The 21,398-nt window shown below is 39.6% G+C and overlaps 1 protein-coding gene and 1 long non-coding RNA gene across 3 annotated transcripts in view; one reads left to right on the top strand and one right to left on the bottom strand.

The window, feature by feature from the left end:
• LOC107993258 (uncharacterized) overlaps positions 1-20,864 on the top strand; it is a 54,463-nt gene extending 33,599 nt beyond the window's left edge. The window contains exons 2-10 of one of the 2 annotated variants that reach the window (XM_028668538.2): positions 3,666-3,792; positions 5,207-5,377; positions 15,745-15,858; positions 15,996-16,129; positions 16,684-16,834; positions 17,012-17,343; positions 17,469-17,687; positions 17,825-17,927; positions 18,052-20,859. In XM_028668538.2, coding sequence (XP_028524339.1) covers positions 3,681-3,792; positions 5,207-5,377; positions 15,745-15,858; positions 15,996-16,129; positions 16,684-16,834; positions 17,012-17,343; positions 17,469-17,687; positions 17,825-17,927; positions 18,052-20,630 — 3,915 coding nt within the window. In that variant the 5' untranslated portion in view covers positions 3,666-3,680 and the 3' untranslated portion in view covers positions 20,631-20,859. Of the gene's footprint in view, positions 1-3,665; positions 3,793-5,206; positions 5,378-15,744; positions 15,859-15,995; positions 16,130-16,683; positions 16,839-17,011; positions 17,344-17,468; positions 17,688-17,824; positions 17,928-18,051 lie in introns of those variants that run through there. The other variant, XM_028668588.2, reaches the window with a different exon arrangement.
• Positions 16,491-17,134, bottom strand: LOC133666672 (uncharacterized). Its single transcript, XR_009831138.1, has 2 exons — positions 16,996-17,134; positions 16,491-16,888 (listed from the first exon to the last, which is right to left on the bottom strand). It is a non-coding gene; the product is annotated as an uncharacterized LOC133666672 (long non-coding RNA).
• Positions 20,865-21,398: the final 534 nt, after the last annotated feature.

The following is a 21,398-nucleotide window of genomic DNA, read 5'->3' as shown; positions in this document are numbered from 1 at the left end:
AACGAAGAATGTAGTTTCCTACATTAAATATATCTATTAGATAAATTCTATTACTACATATATACATATATACGTATAATATTGAAAACTGTTCCAAAGAGCGGTTCCATTCGACCTTTAAACTCGTCGCCTTTAAATGCCTTTAAACGATATATATACATTCGACGAAAGGCATTTCAGAATTCGCATTCATCGCGCGAACACGCAAAGTCGTCGAACGACTTGTTATCCACCGCGGAAAGTATCGACGAGAAACGATTAATAAAAAATTGAAAATAACGAGTAATTTTTCTCTCTGCAACAATCTCTACAACAAAGTATCGAATCTGTGACATTTGGATCGGTTCCAAATTTCATCCCTCGGCCGATTATATATTTATATACCGGGTATATCTCGAGGATAGGAGGGGATAGGAATTTGGCCGTAACGCATCGCGTAACGAGAAAGTAATCGTTTCGTTGAAAATCATGAAAAGTATAATTTGTCCGACGAAACTAATTATACGGAGCCGTTAACTGGACAGGCATTAAATCGAACACCCTCAATTTACCTTTTAACCGAGCTACGTTGATACGAGAAAGAAAAGGAAGGAAAAGAAAAGAAAAAGGAAAAAAAAAAGGATTTGCATCTTACACGATGCGCAATGCGTAACGAGCGCTTATTTTCGAATAGCCGTCTCCCTCCCCCTCCCCCCTCCCTCCCTCGATGGTCTAAATAATACGTTCCCCGGAGTGATCCATTTTTTTTTATGCGGCCAAGTCCAATATTCAAAACGACATATATACAGTGATTAATCGCGACGTTAAAATGTTAAATACAAGTATACGACTTGGAAACAAGTATCGAGCTTGTTAGCTTGATAAATTATCTCGTTTAAGATATCCTCTCCATGCTCAGGAGAGGAACAGATCAGCTTTTTACCCCTCACCATTTCAGAGAATAATCGTGATCGCCGTCGTGTTCCAACTTCGATTAAATATCACGTTTAACATCGATTCCCGTCGAAGGATCGAGTCGATAATTTTGATTTACGCCGAGATACATTCCTTGCTTCAATCCTCCCCGTGATTTCTTTTCACGTGGTTCGATCACGAAAGTATGGTATGGCACGACAGTCTCGAAGAGTCGTCTAATTCCTTCGATGAGACTTTAAACTCGCGTTGCTCGAGGCACGATGAAGAAAAAAAGAGAAAGAAAGAAAGAAAGAAAAATATCGCGCTAACTATCGTTCGATACGCATCGACCATAAATTTCTCCGTCGCGTAAAATAATGCCCTCTGACCCGGTGGCCATCTGCGTAACTCCGGGCTTAAGCCGAAACGTATTTTACCATAATGGCTCTCGCGTTGGCAATTCAACCGAGACCGATCCGAAACATTGTGTGCATAAAGTGGAGAATTATATCCTTTTTCTCGCGAAGATAAAACTTTAATATCCGCAAAAGTTTTCGAAACACGCGTGTCTCCGAAATTTTATCAAGCCCGACTCCGAGGCTTTAAGCTTTCTTAAACGAGATTTAAATCTCGCGCCGATATTACGATATACATCGAAAGGAAATTAGATAAAAATTGTCCGTCAAGACAGGTCCGTCTCGTCGTAAATTTTTGCTACGGGACGGAAGAAAAGGTTTAAAAAAAAAAAAAAACTGTGTCCGTGGATGGAACCGGTATCGCGATACTCGTGAGAGAAGCTATTCATTTTGGAAGCAATTAAAAAGGAGAAGACAACGATTGGTGAAGGAACGCGCCCGTTTCTTCAAACGAGTATCGAGCATCCGACCAAACTTCTTTTTTACCCGCAAACTATTTAAATTTGATCGTGAGGAGCATTTCGTGTCCCCAAGAAAGGTATAAGGTTCGATATATATATATATATGTATATGTATATGTATGATGGATCAAACTCCCTTATACCCTCGTCCACTATCCACTACTTCATCCAACCACCCCTTTTTTTTCTTTTCCTTTCAACGATAATACATTTCCCAACTTAACTGACTCAATTCCTTACAATTCTCTCGATCTATTTTTCCTCGTTAATTGCGAAAAATGTACGAGTGTTTCGTGAGATCGATCGTTGGAGAAAGATGCGAACTTTCGAAAAACAATTTTGTCGCGACAATCGTACGTTTTGAGAACCGCTGATTCGACGTTATAAAGTAGCAGCGAGGAAGGAAGGGAAAAAAGAAAAAAGCATTCCTTCTTTTTCCACCATTCACCATTTCTAGGAAGATGGTTGGAGATCGAGGTTGGATTGGGTATCCTCGGCATCTGGCCAAATCTTTGAAAAAGAGTTTCTCTTATCGAGAGGAATTCTTACGCCGCTTCTTACGCCGTTTCCCATCGTTCCCTCCTTATCTCACGCGTGCCATCGACTCGATTGTGCATAACGTTGGACACACGTTGCGCTGATGCGCGGCTCGCGACATGCATCGAACGTGTAATTTATGCCTGCCTCGTGCACCCGTAGTTTACCGTAAACGCGGTGGGATGCGATCCTTCAACCTTGTTGCAACATTCTTCCTCGATTTTTTCTTTTTTTCTTTCCTTTTTTCGACCACCGAAGCAGCATGCCTCGCTGGACAGGCTGCCGTACAAGCAGTAATTTCGCGTTCGAGAAGATCCGTCATATTAGGGGAGATATTATTCTACGATTATGAAGAGGAAAACGAGGTGGAGGAAAAATTTTATCTTCTTTTTTTTTAATTACCAGTGATATATATTTCTCTGTTAAAACAACTCTACTTTCCTTTCCAAAAAGTACAATGATTAAAATTTACTACGTTTTGCGACTTTAATTTTATTTGAGGGAAAAGAATATAAAAAAAATTCGCGAACGGAACGAGTTATATTCGATGATAATATTCTTTTCTTCGAGTTTCTTACAAATTAATCCTTTGAACTTCCGTTCATAACACCACGAAGAAGAATATTCTCGATGTGGTAAATGGTTAACATTTGCCGACGGATGAACTATGGGTGATTTTTTGTCGGAACGAAATCGCCGACAGCCGACGATTTAACGGTGCGAGGAGTCTCTCCGCGCACACAGTCTTTATCGAGAAGATTTATCTCTAAATAGTCGTGGACAGTTGCAAAAGTGACGAGGAAACAACTCTCGAGCAACTCGCTCGATCGTCAAACCTCTTAATGCTGATTAATTATCGTTATTAATTTTAGTCAACGGAGGCGTTCCGCGGCTCTATCCCCAACCTTATAATTACTTTAATTTCGAGCTATTATTACGAACCCAAATCATGTGAATCATCCTCGTGATTAATTACCCGTCCCAAACTTGAAAACTGTGATCATTTGAAGGCGAACAACATATATATATATTTCTTTACGCATCAATTCGCTGAAACAAAATTCAACGAGACAGAGCAGAGTTGTTCAATTTTTTTAAAGAAAATATTTTGACCGATTCATCAAGGAAGACACGCTCCTCGAGGATCCTTAATCTTGGATGATTCGTCTTGTGACAATTATACGCTCGAAAAACGAAAAAAGAGACAAGTTTCTTTTTTTGAAAGTGTTTGACGATATTAAATTCAAGATCGAAGGTAAACAATCTTCTTTTTATCCTCTCTCTCTCTCTCTTTCTCCCGCGTTCAACGTGTCGAGGAAGAAAAAAAGTTACAGTAATTCGCCCCACTTTGTTCCAGAATGCAGCGGAGAAGATGCGTCTTCTAGTCCTCGTCCTCGCGGGCATCTTGAACGTTCTCGTGTTTGTTCGTTGTCAAGAGCTTTCGGTCATCAGGCACTCCGATGGAGACATTTTCACGTTGGAAGGTAAGGATCAAGCGGAAATTACGAGTCTCTCGTACGGCGCGCATCCTCGCTCCTCGAGAAATTGACGAAACCGTAAATTGCGTACCCGTGATGATTTTGCGCAACCGTGTTGAGGAAGAGGAGATCGTACGGGATCCGATATTAAAAACAACGGAAAAGAGGAACGGTGCCTGCGCAAGGTTTCGCGCGGTGCCGTGAAGCACAAAGGAAACCGGGAGGGGAGGGAGAAGGGGAAAAAAAGCTCGTAACAGATTAACCATGAAATTACAATGTAACGATTTGACAGCTGTATTTCACCTGGCCAGATTATATGTCGCGTTCTGCCCGTCCAACCACGGATGAATCCTCCTCCCCTTCCCCTGCAAATTTATCTCCTCGCGCGATAGCGTGCGCGAGTACAGTTACGTACCGTATACGAATTTTTACCCCGAGATCACCTCCTGGAAAGACTGGAAAGACTTTTATACGATAAGATAAAGGAACGGACTATCCAGGATATAAATATACAAATATTTTTACCAGCCAGTTGTTTCGAGCGAATCGATAATTATATTTTCGAATGAGAATTCTGATGTACTACTTACATTACTTACATCGTGAAATCTTGGAACGATTTGTTCCGAGGATCTTTTAAATGAAGTAAAGTGAACACGTTTTCGCATTGGCCGACCGATTATCGTTCGTAACTTGCGCGAATGGATAAATTAATTCTCTTTTCCTCCTTCTTCTTCTCTTAAAGATATATCGAGATTAAAATTTTAGAAATTATTTAAGTTCTTACTCTCTTATAATCCTTCTTATATGCACATTCACATCTAAATATACTTTTTAAAAAATTACCAAGAAATTAATTCTCTTTTTCTTTCTTAAAGACAAAATCAAGATTAAAAGTTTCGAAATTATCCAGGTCTCTAAACATATCTTTAAAAAATTTTTGGTTATCATCAATCAAAGTTTGAAATTAAACGGCCATTGTCATCCATAATTTGCGCGAATGAACAAACTTCGACGAATTAATTCCCTTTTTCTTTCTTAATAAGATTAAAAGTTTTGAAATTATCCAGGTCTCTAAATATATGTTTTAAAAATATATATATAAATATATAAATATATGCTTTATCTTTGGTTAATCAAAGTTTGAAATTAAACGGCCATTATCATCCATAATTTGCGCGAATGAACAAATTAACAAGCTTCGACGAATTAATTCCCTTTTTCTTTCTTAATAAGATTAAAAATTTCGAAATTATCCAGGTCTCTAAATATACGTTTTAAAAAATCTTTGGTTACTGTCGATCAAAGTTTCAAATTAAACGGCCATTATTATTAATAATTTGAGCGAATGAACAAGCTTCGACAAATTAATTCCCTTTTTCTTTCTTAATATTAAGATTAAAAGTTAAAAATTATCCAGGTTCCTGCACGGAGGCTTGCACGGTGCTCAGCAGCGGAACGGCCAGCCCTTACACGCGTAGCCCTTCGACCGCAGGGCTCGTTCCTCCTAACAACACTTGCACCTGCCAGTGCAACTACGGTCTTCCCACTTTCCGGGAGGATCTTCACATCTGCGTGAACGATATTCACGGTAAGCAATTCTAATCACCTCTCGTTTTCCAATTTGATCCGATCAAACCTTTTTTCCCTTCGTCCGAGACTTTTTCTTCTCGAGACGTTCGAGATTCTTTTTTCTTTTTCACGAGGAAGGGGAAGAAGATGGTCGATCCCTCCCCCCCTGATTTCGTACGATTATCCCGTAAGAATCTAGTGCACGCAACGGTACCACACACACGTGTACGCGATGGCTCGTCTTCTTCCTCGATCTTCACCCGAATCTCCAAAGATCCTCCAATAAACGCGATCGATGACGAATCCCGCGATACTTATCCCCTCCCGGGCCAGGCGAGGCCCATCCTCTGCACGCAATTTCCGAGAGAACGATCCCGAGACAACCGTCCCCAAGTGGTCCACGAGTTCACGAACACGCCCTACATTGAATGCACGAATTGAAAATTGTTAAACAACGTTTCTCGACTGCCTCTATGCGTCGATAAGTATCGATGAATCGATGGAAAATAATTTCTAGAAATTAATCGACGATATTGGAAATTCCCATCGGCCAGTTTTCCTTGGGCGCAGGGTATTCTGTTTCAACTATCGACTCCGCTTAATTGCGACCCGTGACAGCCGGATCTCGAGATAAAATAAAATAGAAAGCATAAAAAACGGGGAATGAATATTTTATTTACACGTTGCGTACATAAGCTTGGAAAAGTAAATTTAATAAATTTCCACGGATGAATATATCGAGTGATTGGAAGAAAGTTTATATGTAATTCAATCTCTCTCTCTCTCAGTGCAATCATTATTCCACTCCGTAACCGTTTCCCCGATTCGCATCTCTCCCCTTTGCAACTGTGTTGCAAAGATCTCGGGTATCTTCACCTCCGTTTCCATCCGACCTACCAGTCACGTGCATATACCGTTTTCAATTGAACCGTGTCATCAGAAATGATTGCTCTAGCTGTTCGTGCAAATTGTCCTCGCGCTACAACGTTACGTTATTTACGGATGAGTTTCGATCGAATGCGAAAGATTGCACGCGTGGAAACGATCGTAATAATTCGTTCGTTCGGTGAAACGAAATTAATCTTCTGATCGAAATTTTCTATAGAAATTTTCAATATGTATGTATATATATATATATATATATACGTATATCGAGCAAACCTCGCATCCAGATAGAATAGATTGATACCGATACATATGTACGGTTACTGTACAAGGATTGATCGGTTCGCATGGCGAATCATCGTAAAACGTGTGGTTGAATCGGTGTTATTTGACTGGTACTGTCGATCTGACAAATTGGATTAATTTGCAATTTAAAATTTGCCTTATGTGTGGCCCGCATTTCACGGGGACTTTAATAACCGATTCTCGTAGCGGTTCAACCGCTACTTTTTCAAACCTTGTACTTCTGATTTCAACTCGACGCCGAACGATAGCCGAACCGAGGTATATAACGCACTATACTTAAAATCTCGTTATAACGTCACGTTTTAATATTATCTTTATCGACTCCCGTCCATGATGGGCGGACTACTACACAATCTTAAATGCAAAAGCGTGTACGATTATGGATAATTGCGATATGTGTCAACGTATGCGAATTTTAACACGATGGATTCGTAACGGTAAAACAGAGATGTTTTAATGTGTAGCGTTAAGGTAAAAAGGAAAAAAAAATCAAAAAAAAAAAAAGGATTACTCAAAATGTCAAAGTAGAAATTTAAACACACGTCGGTGGAATAGAAATTTCATCGATATCTACATTTTTCAATTTCAAGCATAAATAAAAAGAAAAAACTGTAATGTATTCGATTTATCTCCAATCAAGATCTTTAACGATTTTTAACGACGGTATTTTAGCAACGGTTCTACGATCGATCTCGAACTCGTTTTTATAGATTTATTCGCACGAAAAGTATCGGCACGGAATAATAAAAGTAAGCAACTGGCGACTTCGACGCCTGCATAAGAAATGAACGCACGAGAATTCGTGTTCGCCTCGGATTCCGAGCATTGTTCGTACAATCCATTCGAAGTTATCGTCACTCGAGAAAGATTTTCAAAAATCTTTCATACAAACGCGAAAATCGATAAATAAATCTAAACTATCTAGAAAAGACTGTTATCGGTTAGTGGAAAAGATACTAAAAAGGACGCTAAAAAGAAATATGTTTAATAAAATCGTCGCGAGATGAAAATAATTTACGTTACAGTGCAAAGAATATATGGATGGCAAAGAATTTTGCAATGAAAACTCGATACGTTATCATTAATTTTTCGTAAGAATCAGGTGTAATGATACGCCATGATATATACAGAAACGTTATTAGATACAGTAATATCTCGTTTGCCGAGTCATAAAGATTCTTCATATACGTATCGTCTTACATTTGATGTAAGACGCTGCAGCGAAAGGATTCCGCCCCTTAACAAGCTGTAATTTCCTCTTCATAAACGTCGTTTTCCATCGTGCCTGCGCCTCTGACGTATCGTGCGCGGCAATTTTTCAAACAAGGATTACTTTTATAAACAATATCTGCGCGCATTGTCGAAAATATTTAATTGGAAAATCTTTAAACGAAACCCTTGCGAGATCGCAACGATATACCTTATCGTTGTGAGTTCATCTTCGAAAGGTCACGCGAAGATTCTCAATGGGTTGAAACCCTCGAGCTCTTATTCTAATAACAATACAATGGCTCGACCTTAAGTTCATTGGGAAACAGTTTGAGGCAGAGGTTCTTCTAGGGGATTTTTCTGAGGATTCACGAATGTGCGAGACTAACCACGACTTCGCCAAGGAGAAAGTTGCACGATTACCGTTACCATTTCCATAAATTAATTACCCTTCTGATGCAAATTTCAATGGTATCTCTTCTGACAAACGATTGATTTTCATTCAAGCTCGACCCATTCGTTTAATGAGAATTCAATTCGATGAATAAGTGTCCCATTGTTTCACGCGTGACCTTAATCATCCCGGTGCCTATAAACCATAAAATATCCTATCCACGCATGCCTATCCAGCCAATCTTAATATTAATTGCAATAACGCTTGTGAATTGTGCACGTACGCGCATTACTTACGTCAATAGCGCATTGGCTGAGTTTGTAATTTTCATTTTTTCTACTTATTCCGCACGTTCGTTCATTGCTCGACTCGCGTCTCGCATTCGTCCGGCCGCGAGCCGGACGAGAGTTCCTTCGCGCGAAATTGGCGAGAGATTCTTGCTCGGGGATCGTTCCTTTGCTATAACCAATCAGCGATATCTTAAATTCCTGCAATTTAATCATTTCGCGCTTTCGAAAACTCTTGATCGTCCGGTTTTCCATCATCTTGTTTATATTCAACATTCACATCCGCCAATGCGATTTCCATCATCGATAATCGTTCATCCGCTCAATAAAATAACTTATCTCGGCAAAAGAGACATGTATATTCAGATTTTTATTTATCTCGCTTATCCCGTCTCTTCCTTCCATTTGATTTATCCACTTTTATTCCCTTCCTTGTGAATAAGATGAATCGAAGATCGCGTAACATTGAACAATGTTAAAAAATTATCGTCTCGTGTTTTTTTTTTAAATTGCTTAATTCACAGCGACGCATGCAGAGGCTGGACATCTTTCGATCAAGCTTCGATCCTATCTCAATGGAACGTAAATTTTAGTAACGTGCAAAACTGTCGTATAATTTTCACTCGAGTCTCAACTTTTTGACAAAGTATCCTTTTATCCAACGATCATCCTCGTTCCTCTTCAAATCATCGTCGTTGATCGTTGCAAGTTAAATCAAATACCCCCGCGACATATTAACACATTCGAAATGCTGTTTATCGGGCGGGAAGCTTGTGGCAGCGGCCGTATATCTCCCCCTCGGGACCTCCATCGATTTCACGTTAAAAGCACGGCATTAACGGTGTACCCTCGCCGCTGTGGATTATCGCATTAAGGATACCCAAGCTCTGTCACGAGGAACCGTAGCGCGGCATCAGTCACGTCGGCCACGATGGACGAGTGATTTCTTTTCCAGGACCATGTCGCGGATAAAGTGCGTCCTTCGTTCAATTTCACGCTTTTCCTCCCATCAATTTCCCACCCCTCCCCTCCTCCGCTTTTCCTGGAGAGGAGAGAAACGATGTTACTTTACCTGTTTGCCGCGAAACACAGAGGGGACACAACAGGAATATATTTCACCTCGCCTCTTGCGAATTCCGCTTTCGAGGAACGGGATGGTCAACGAGATATCGATTGGGATCTTCCAACATGTTCCGTTAGAGAAAATATACAATGAAGAGAGGGAAAATTCGAATGAAGAATTTCAGAGAGAGATTCTATTCGGTTTGAGATATCCATTGAAATCCTCGATCATTGAACATCTTTCGTTAAGGAAATATATAATAAAGAGTGGAAAAGGATGATTCGAGAATTTTCAGGAAGATATCGATTGGGATCTTCCAACATCGAATTGAGGAAATATAAAATAAAGAGGAAAATTGGAGTGAAAAAGATGATTCGAAGAAGAATTTTGAGAGAGATTCTATTCTATTTGAGATATCCATTGAAATCCTCCAACATCGAACATCTTTCGTTAAGGAAATATATAATAAAAGGATGATTCGAGAATTTTCAGGAAGATATCGATTGGGATCTTCCAACATCGAATTGAGGAAATAATATAGATATAATAATCCTCGATCATTGAACATCTTTCGTTAAGGAAATATATAATAAAGAGTGGAAAAGGATGATTCGAAGAAGAATTTTCAGGTTCCAAAGAGATATCGATTGGGATCTTCGAACATCGAACATCTTCCGTTAAGCGATAAAGAGAGGGAAAATTCGAGAAAAGGATGATTCGAAGGAGAACTTTCAAAGAGAGATTCTATTCGTCTTGGATAATGGCTTCTTACGAATTCCAATTTCGAGGAACATGATGGTCAACGAGATATCGATTGGAATGTTCAAACATCGAATTGAGGAAATATATAATAAAGAGAGGAGAATTGAAAAGGACGAAGGAGGTTTCCAGGGAGAGATTCCACTCGGCTCGTGGATAATAGCAGAAATTCATGCGACTTCTCGTTCCTAGGTAGGTAGGAATAATTTATGGATAGGATGTTAGGTGGACGTGGATTGGACACGTAACGCGAGAAACGTTTTAAACGCGAGGACGTATTAATAGGTACGTATCTGTTTTTCACCGTGTGCCGTACTCGACACCACGTAACTCGTGGTAGCCGGTAATTAAAAAAGGCTGAGCGCAAGCCAGTGGACCGGTGCCTCGGCGTCCTCCGAGGGGTCAACCGGTCGTGTCAAACGTGTCTCTCTGCCGTTTTGCAGGCCCGGCCGCGAAGTGTGTGTCCTGTGCAATCTATAAATAACAGATTTGCGGCACCGGTGTACAGCTGCGTCGTGGAGCGGAGGCCGTGCAACGAGTTGATCAAAAGTACCGCAAGGAACAATATCTCTTCCACCCGTGGTTTCTAATTCTGATAGAACGGAATATCCTCCCGTCTTTAAATTATCTTCGTTCATTAAAGGACCGTGAAATCGACGTAAGCGATTAAAGTAAAGAAAGTAAAATTTCCAATCGCCAGAATCGAAAGATTATATATCTGTATATATATATATCTGTATATATATACGTTATTGTATCGTATATCGGCGGGGAGTAGAAGCGAAACGAAAATCTCTTCTGTCGATTATTACTTCTGTGTAAACGAAGTAACGTTTTAATTAGGATAAATAAATCTCTCGTCCTCTCATAATCGAGACGTTTAACGTCCGAACTAGCCGTATATGAGATAGCGTGATAATCATCCTAAATAAAATTACCAAAATTGCCGACTCATTCTCTCGATTCTATAATTTACATCGTTGGATCGTTCGCTATCTATAATCGTACGCACGCTTCGCCACTACTTTAACTCGAGAATCCCAATTTGTTAATAATTCTCGAATTCGTCGTTTCACGTTTTATACCTTTGATACTTTCCATGGCACTCCGTCTCCTTCGCTCAAATAATTAGAATGAATCGAATTCGCCTTAAACGTTTAATTCATTTAAATCGTAATCGATACCGATATTCGCCGGCAAATATATATATATATATTCATCGATTTCCATTACGAAGCTCCACACTCATCCGTCAGAAAGAAAGGGAGAGAACGAGAGAAAAAGAGGAAGGAAAAAAAGGAGGAGGAAGATCGGTCGTGATCTTGGAGCGAAGGTCAAGGTTCATCGCGTAGGCATGTATCGTCTCGTTCACCAGTTTCACGTCGGGTTTGCCGATCGTTAATCAACTGCTCGTTATCCGTTTGCCCGATCGTAGGAGACACGGGTAGCCGGAACGAGCGTCCTCCTACGAGCGAAACGGGGACACAAGAGAGCAGGCTGCCTGTTAATTGCTCTCTTCCATCGATAATCGTAAATCGTGTCGGCGAGAAGAAGAGTGGGACACTTTTAACGAGATGGATCGCGTCGTCGAGTAGGAGAGAATCGAAGAAGAACCGATCGATCGGCTCTCCTCCTCGCGCCAAACTTGATGAAAGTGAGAAAATCGTTGCGTTGAGCGGGAAGAGAATCGTGTGTGTGCGTGTGTGTGCGTGCGTGCCTTTGAGTCGTGTGTCTAATTTAAAGACGCGACGCGTCCGTTCCTGAAGCCCGCTCTTCCTTCCAACTTGATGAAAGTGAGAAAATTGTTGTCGCTGGTTGTTTGAACGAGGTGAGAACCATTTTGGATCTGATTGACGTCTAATTTAAAGGATTGGTCGTGGATTTTTGACGAAGAATCGAGCTTCGTATTTTCTATATAATTTTCCTCGATAAAAATGATAACGATGATAAGGACAAATGCGATAGAGGGATAAGGAGAGGGGAAATGTTAAATCGTTTTTTTAAAATAATAATAAGCCTCGTGTTCTTCTCTCGGATAACCGGTTTCGACCAGGTTTCGACTCCTACTAATAAATACTTGCATCGGCCATCGTCAATTTGAAAGAGACGCGTTATATTAGGAAATGCAATTGTTTGTTGTTGAATTAATATAAAATATAATAGATATAGAAAGTTCTTTCGCAACGATGAATTCGAGGAATTCGTCTTATTATAGCCACGAAAAAAGTGAAAGCAGAAATAGACAAAGGATAGAAGAGTTGTTGTGAAACCAACATGTTTAATCGAATTACATATATTATACACTGTTCTGGACGGTTACGTTTCTTTGGATAAACGTTGAAACTTGTTGAATATCCTCGACCAGATTTTACGTTACAGCCGCGTGAAGAGTGAAACCATTGTGGACACGGACGGGCAATTTACGTTTCGCGATCGTGATTTCCACGTTACGATGTTACAATGTCGTCCGCGAAAACGGTTTCTCGTTGAAAAGCCCTAACCGCAAGTTTCTCTTCTCCGAATGCACTTTCGTGTAAATCCTAAGATCGAAAGTAGGAGCGTGCCTCTATCGAAACATCGACCTGAATGCGATTCGACTCTGAAGTGCTACTTCGATCACTCCATCTTTCATTTTTTTTTCTTGTTTTTTACAAATGTAGGAGAAAAAGATTGAAATAGGATCTTTTGCTTTTCTATTCTGACCTATTCTATCGAAACATCGATTCTTCTTCGACTCTCGAGTGCTACTTCGAGCATCTTTCATTTTTTTTCTTTTTAGAAATGTTCGACGTGTAGGAGATCTTTTGTTTACTGTTATAACCATTCAATTGTTGAAGGCCACACACGAGGAAACACACTATCTCATTTCTGAGAATTGTAGGGAAGAAAGAATTGGATTCAGAATCTGAGATTGACAACTCTTTCTTCTCTAAATAACAAAATAAGAAGTAAATAGAACAATTGGACAATCCTGATCAGCCACGTTTCAAAAGATCCAGCGAACTATATAATGATCTCGAAAACGAAAAACAGGAATCCCATATTCTGATTCAATTGTAAAAAGAATCGGATGTGGAATCTTTCCAAACGCTTGCTCCAACGATTAAGTTATTCAGAATCGACTTCTCTCTAGTTCCAGTTCTCTGCACGAGAAACGGGACAAATGCGAATATAAATAGATCACAGAAAAGAGAATTTTCGGAAAAGTTTCGAAAATGAAACGGGAACGCTGTTCCAAATATTCCTCGAAGAAAGTTCACGACGAACGGTGACACAGCTACCGTATATCAAGCGGATCGCGCAATTAATAGAACGTTGAGATAAACTCAAGCGATCAGGGTCAAGACCTCGGGGTGAATATATATACATATGCGATAGACCAGGATTTGCATTTTCTCTTTCGGCGCACGTATGGTATACATCTCGCGTATTCGAAAAAAAGAAAAGCCGACGAAAGATGTACAATGACTCTCTTCCTTCGGCTTTCTCCTTTAAGGAACAATGAATGCTACCATACTATGAAATGTAATCCAAACATGTAACTTGTCGAGCCTTTCCATTCGGTTACATACATAGTTAGCCAGTCGTGCGGCTTGATTTTAAATTTGCTCAGCTTGTACAAGATGCATTATTCCTTTCCATGAATTGAATTTAGTACTGTATTCGACAGATAGTACTTTATCAATTGCTTTTTTCTCAGTTATTCAACACGTTATTCGGCCTTCATCCGTACAATTTTACATCGGGCGATCTTAATTAAGCAGTTACGCAATCAGAGGAATCTGTTAAATGGTTATTTCTTTTTCTACCGCACATAAATAGATAGAGATCGGTCTGTAAACCTGTTGCGATCGGTTGATGAGGTACTGTTACATAAACTGACATCTCTCGTTAGAACGGGGTCTGTAATATTTCAAGGATAAAGCGTGCATAATTTTGAAAACCCGGTTAATCTCATTAACCATTCGACGTTTCGAAATTTCTTCTGAAATAGAGCCGCGGGGAACGGCAGCAGTTCTTCCAGAAAAACCCGTTTCCAGCGAATTGTCAGCGAATCGTGGAGCGGATAGGATGATACGTGTTCAAACGCCTAAATCTTGATAAACAGGAAAATATTGTTCGTGAGGCGTTCTCTCGTTAAGGAACCGGTACCGAGTCGCGCGATTTGCGACCGTTGAGATTCACTACTGTTTCCCATCACGAATTCACAACCTTTCTTTTTCTTCAATTCCTGTAAATATGCGATCGATGAAGAATCTTGGTGGAAAAATGATCCGCTCGAGCGTTTGAACTCTTTTTTTTCCAGAGATCAAGAGTCGTTCGGCACATTATTTGTATTTTCGATATCGACATTCGTTAATTTGCATTATTCTGCAACAAAACCAGTTCTAAGACAACTCCTATAAATTCTTAAATTCCTATAAATATACGACGATGAAGAATCTTGAGCGAAAAATGATATATTTTCGATATCGAGGCTCGTTAATTTGCATTATTCTGCAATAAAACGTTCGAGTTCTAAGAATAAGGTTTTTATTAGGCGTCGAATTATTATATGATGAACTTTGTCTGCCAATTTGACGCCATCGAAATGATTAACATTTTAACGAGCGGTTCTCCTCTAACTCCGTGATTGTGAATTAAATTGCGAATTAAACAACGTATTTTGCAACGATACCTTTGGACATAGACTTTGGACATAAACAATCTTCGAACGTGGAATCTTCGCAATCCTATTATCTGTGTGAGGATCTATTGCTTTAATCCTAGAAAATCGATGTGACACTCGTATGTCATATTGGAGAAAAGTAGAACGGTTAATTGATATATATATTTACAGATAACTTGTGAAACTTGTTCTTCCTAGTCTCTTTCGACTGCTACTTTCTTTCTTTCTAAGAAAAAAGGAAAACAAAATTCCTTGCACGAATGAAAACTTTTATTTTTAAGTTTGGGCGCAAGTGTTGTTTCAAAAAAGATTCCTCCGTCACGTTCATGGCGAGTAACAACATTTTTAACAGAATGCCGACATTTATGCTCCCCTTTGTACGTTTCCCGATCAAAGGAAGCGCTTTCTCCATTGCACCTGCGTGCAGGGCATCCGAAATTTTTAAATGAGCTACATAATTGTGCCACAGATGACCGCGGGCGATAAAAAAAAAAAGAAAAAGTCTGAAAATTGCACGCCATCTCGTGCATACGCCAGAAAATTGTCAGTCACGAGGAAACTTAAAACTGCATCACGGACAGAATGACATCTTAATTTACTGTTTCCTCTTTTCGATCGAATTCCTCCAAACTTTATTTACGATATTCCTCCAAACTTTTTTATTCCAATTTGCATTAATCTTACTTATCCTTCCATTGGATAACGAATAAACGAAGAGATCGTAATCGAACAAAATTTAACTCCGATGTTAGGTCCGATAATTTGTTTATCGTAGATGTCATGAGAGGAAAAGTAAAACTCTCGATGATTCCAGAATGCAACGTTGCTGGTTTCGTGAGCGGCACAGGCCAAGTCGAGAGGGTGCCATACGTGTTTCTACCTCAACGTGGCCAGATAATCTATCCTCACGCGGAAATACGCTTCGAAGGTAAGTTAATTTATACCACTGCTAATTTTTCGCTGTAATATGAACACTGTAATTCGAACGTTGACGAGTTATTATTACACAACTCTGTAATTGTAAATAGCTTGATATATCGAGTTGAATGTATTTTTCGCGCAAAGGTGTGACCACGCCGGTCTGCGGAATAACTGGGGCTCAGCAATTGGGACGAGCAGGATGGTCAGAGTTAAGGAATCTTTCGGACACCGAGCCACCCTTCAGGCTGTTCCGTGACGAAGGAAGAACATTTCTGCAGGTTCGTTTAAACTGGAGCGAAATAAGCGAATGCAGTGCAATGATACAGGAAGGAAACGTATTCTTCTACGATTCGAAATGTTCACAATCATTTTTTCTATTTGTTGTGAACGAGTAGTTAATTTTCTCTATTTAAGATTCTTCGTTTCATTGATAAAAGAAAGGAAATATTTTATTCGCACATTTTTTTTTTCTTTTCTTTAACGTCAATTTTCTTTTTCCACGATCGAATGAAATAAAGATGAACGATGTATCCGGAAACGGTGTATCGTATTTTGAACGAAAGACAGCCGTTTACTGGTTTCTTCTCCATGTAAAGCCTCCGACGTAAGGTTAATTAAGGGAGCTTGAAGGAGGCTCGATTGCTGCGAAAATCACGTTTAAATTTCATCATCGAAGAAGAAAAATTTGGACGGCGAAATATACGATATGACACTTCCTTCGATCGAACATTTCATACGAATAAAAGAAAACTTTTCGTTTCGATTCGTCTTCTCGCCATTTCAAAAATCAACTTCCCCAATCATTGAGGGAATAATCTTGGAATCGTTGCAGTGGATCGGCGAAACCGGGCTGAGAGAAGCGGCTGAGGGTCGAGTGGTGACAGCGAAACTCGTGTGCAGAGACGCCTCTCAGAAGTCGAAGCTTCCCGGTGTCTTCACCCCGTGCGTGGCTTTCAGGGTGGCTGGCTCGCAGTCCAAAAGCAGTCGGTATTCGCATCTGTCTTCCGCCTCTCTCTTTCAAATCTCGCTTTTTAAATCTCGAATAAGGAAATTGAATTATACATGGGCAGCGTCGATCTTAGAATTTTAACTTAACTTAATATAAAAATATATTTCAAGATAACAATTAAAATAGGATAATTACTTTCACTTCGTTCCAGACGTTCGAGAAGTGATGTTCTCCTCGACAACGCAACTGTCGCAAGGGCTTTCCACGACCGAGTACACGGCCATCGGCCTCTCATCCGTCATTCTTGCACTGATCTACGTCGCGAGCGTGTCCCTCTACCTCCACAGCAAAAAGGCCAAGCGAAAGATCGTGGATGAGCCGGAAATAAACTTGGCCCCCGGCCGAGAAGTGAGTGGTTTGGTGAAGAACAACCCTTTGCTCGCTGCTTCGAGACACTTCGAGAGCGATACCAACAGCGGTTTAACGGAAAGCGATCTGGGGGATGATCTTCCACTGAGTGACGGTGAACAGGGATTCGAAAATGTTCGTCAAACTTATTAACTTAGATTTCTTCTTGGATGAACACGTCGTTTTATGCATATATGAATATTGTAAAACATCGATTTCGAATGGAATTTATGATTGATTTTATATATTGGATTGAACAGGTTACTTCAGCTATTGTTCATCCCCATTGCATTTACATGGAACAGTCTGAAGCTTGCTTTGGAACTGGATCCATTCTAGGGGAAAGATTGCCAGAAGAGGACGTGCGAGTCGTGGAAACCGTGGATAATCCCCATCAACAGGATGTTCCCGTATTACCTGGAGCTCAGAGAAGAAAGTTGTACTTCAATCCCGCTTATTTCGACAGACAATTGTTGCTCGTAAGAAGTCACGTTATATCTAGTAAACATAAAGATAACAGGTGTTAAATATATTGAATAAATAGAAATAATTTTATTCTCTCTGTAGTTATATTTTAATTATGAGATAATTTGAAGACAGCCCGGAATTTTTCTAGGCGCCTCCTCCAGCAGCTATCGAATTTCTTATAAAAATTCGGGAGGTCATCTCCATAGCGAAGCACAAAATGGCTGCGAAGAAATTCGTCCCTATCCTCGTCGGTCAGTTGACAATAGTAATTTACTCTCTTTATCTCGACTAGAAAAAAAAAAGCGCGACAAATCTCTCGCGAGAAATTAATAAAGATGAAAGATCTTAAGTTTTTCGGTCTGTCGACATATTCAGGGATCCCGGAAGAGGAAACGAACACGGAACAATGCGACGGGACGACGAGCAAGAATCAGCTTCAACAATCGGCCTCGAATTCGACTCGAAGCTCTGTGACCAAGTCACGGAAGTCGCAACGATGCACCGGATGCCCCGGCTGCACGACGGACACGTCGAGAGACACGCCTGCCCTTCCGGAACCCGATCAGTTAAATCCGGGTGAGAGTAAGGTTCGAGCATGGTTGGCGGACGTCAGATCGACGCCTCAACGTTGGCGAGACGCGGAGGAAGCTCGAAAGACCCTTCAAGAGAACACGAAAACCTTCAACAAAAACTTAGAATATTTAAAGGAATTGGCCAAACGAGAATTCGACACGGATGCGAAAGGTTTGTCGGGGAAAATTCTTTCTTCGTGGAAGGAGAATTCACAGATGAGAACGTTTCAAAACGTGGCAAGAAGCGAAATTCTCGAGACGGATGATCGACACAGCGTTTCAAAACGTTCGACCAAATCGATGTTCGAAGAATCCAATTATTATTCGCTGAGAAAGGGGGATACTTCGATCGGTGGGGGCAACGGGGATGAAGTCATCAACACGAAAGTGAGGAAAGCCATCGAAAATTCGTTCATCAAACAGATGGAAGAGAACGCCATTCTGGAGAAAGGGGCGGCGGAGAAAGAAGAGAGTAAAGAAGAGAAGAACGTGGCGGTTCTTTCCAGCAATGAAAACGAAAGGAAGGAGGAAGGAAGGATAAATATGAGGGAGGGTTCGTTGCGGAAACGAACGAATGAATCGAGTGAAAATTCGGCAGGATCGAAAAAAGAATTGCCGGATATGATCAACGAGCTTCCAAATGCTAAAAATACAGCGAAACGCATAATGGATGCCGTTATCCGTGAAATGGTTGATGCAAAGGTGCTGGTTGAACATCACTCGAAATCGGAGAATATCGCTGATTACGAAGTAGATAGCTTGGAACGGTCGAAATCCAGCAGGAAATCGTCCAATTCACCGGAATCCACTGATCAATCGAGTCCAGCTTTGTCCACGGCTCTGCCAATGGATGAAGAATTGACGATGCAAAATGCTGTGATCAATCCAAGAACTGGTGAGATGATGATATCGAATAAATTAAATAAAGATATTTTCGAAAGAGGGTATTATAATAATCTGCCGGAGCTAATCTCTTCTCAAAAATCGGAGAGTTATTCCCTCGTTAGCGAGGTGTATGTGAACGATGGCTACGATAGTCCAGCCTGCAGCGACGATTCTGGGCCAGAGATTCGATACGAGCCCGAGAATCCTGGACATTTGACTATTAAAGTTCAAGATTCGTCGAAGAATTATGTGAAACAGGACGAGTCTGAGTACGAACCGGACACGTTAGACAGGAAACCGATGAAGTTGAAAATTAACGACGGCACGAGTTACGAAAAAGACGTTCCCGATGAGATCTACGTCGATTCTCTCGAAAGGCCTGCTCAAATTCTTCTCAAAAGTAAGGGTAGCTTTCGTGATCAAGACTCGGGGAAAAATGGCCCTTGTTTGCATCGTGGCTACGGAAGTCTTCGAGAGATCTACGAGGCTAGGCTGAAATCCAATTCCAAGGAATTGAATAGTAGCACTAAATCGTTGAACGGCCATTTAGAAGATTCCATATCTTGGAAGAAATGCAAGTATTTAACACCCGAAATAAGACAGTTAAAAAGACAACGACAACCGAGCAACCAGCCGGACGTGGTACCATTACCGCCCACAGAGGACATCTATCAGCATCCAAAACCTCCACGGCGTGTGAAAGATGCGAAATTATCATCGAACTCTGTGTCAAAAAACGGGTGGGACAGGAGTCCTGCCGAAGCGGGTGACCCTACGACCAGCAACGGTTCTCCTGTCCCCTGTGGCCATTTCCACGTAGGGACCACTGATTGTTCTTATTCCGACAAGGCTCAACGACAACAAGCCGAGGAGCCGATGACAAAATGCAAACATCAATTGATAGATGAAACGAGAAACAATTGCATGCGAGAAAAGTCAAAGACTAATTTATCTGCGTCGTGGTATAACTCTCGCATTCAAAAGGATAAAAAGAAATTTTTCGATCAATGTCACAAACAAGATTTCCAAAGAAAAAATCTGACAAAACCTTCCAAAAATAGCGAATCCATTAGCAATTCCACGAATCATTTGTTCGGGTATCAACCGCAACTACGAATGAAAGTAGAAGATAGCGGATATTTAAGTAGTACGGATAGTAATGGGTCGCACAAACAACTGTTAAAACACGAAGTGAGTAGCGTTTCGGAAACTGATGAAACCGAATCCGTCTGTGATGGAGCGAGCGAGAGCGGTGCAGAAAGTGTTGGAACGGATAGTGTTTTCTTTGGAAACTTTCGTAAACTTTCAAATGTGTCTAATTTGTTGAAAAATAATGATTCAGAAATGGAAATTGAAACAAAAAACTCTTACATTCAACCATTTTGTGCCAAAAATGAGAATAGAGTTTTAGAAAGATCAAATTTTAGCACCAGCGATAGCGAGACTGAAAGTTTTATCACGGTTCTTCCGCCATGTGGATCTAGAGAATCAGTTTAATTATATACGATAAGTAAATATTAAAATTATATATATATATATATATATATATTCTAATTTAAGATTTCATTTAAATATAATATATATATATATATTTAAATGGAATCTTAAATTAGAATAATATATTAGAATAGATGATAATTATTATGCTTGTTTAATAATCACAATTAAGAATTGTGATAATAACTTATAATAGTAATAGAATTTTTTTGTTTTCATATTTCTAATTTTTTTTTCTCTTTTTATTTATTTAATTATTTTTTTCTTTTTTTTTTTGTCTTTTTCAAAAGCTAATAAAATAAAATGTGAAAATACAGTATTAAATATATTTGAAATGAGTAAAAATCAAAATTAAATTGCCATGTATTCAGATTATCTTATAAAGATTTTCATGGCAATCTACAAATCTTTTTTGTATACATACTTATTTACTATTGTTTAATAATACAATTGTTTAATTATTATTTAAGGCCAGTAAATTCATATTTGTTTTACTTTTTTACAATTGTATCTTATCTTTCATAGTATTAAGTAAAATCTTAAGTAGAGTTTTCTTTAATTTATAAATTTATCTTTTTATTTTTTCATCTTTTTTTTTATTTATATTAATTTTATTTTAATTCTTTTATCTTATATTAATTTTGTTTATTCGTATTCTCGATATAAAATTAATTATGCGTAGATTTTAATTTATTTAATTAAATTCTTATGAAACAGAAACGTGTTTAAAAGTTCGCCAAACGGGTATATATATAATTTAAATGCTAA

Source organism: Apis cerana, linkage group LG9 (genome assembly GCF_029169275.1).
Source record: "Apis cerana isolate GH-2021 linkage group LG9, AcerK_1.0, whole genome shotgun sequence".
Lineage (NCBI taxonomy): Eukaryota > Metazoa > Arthropoda > Insecta > Hymenoptera > Apidae > Apis > Apis cerana.
The sequence above is the reverse complement of the archived record's forward strand: the minus strand, read 5'-3'. Positions and strand labels throughout refer to the sequence as shown.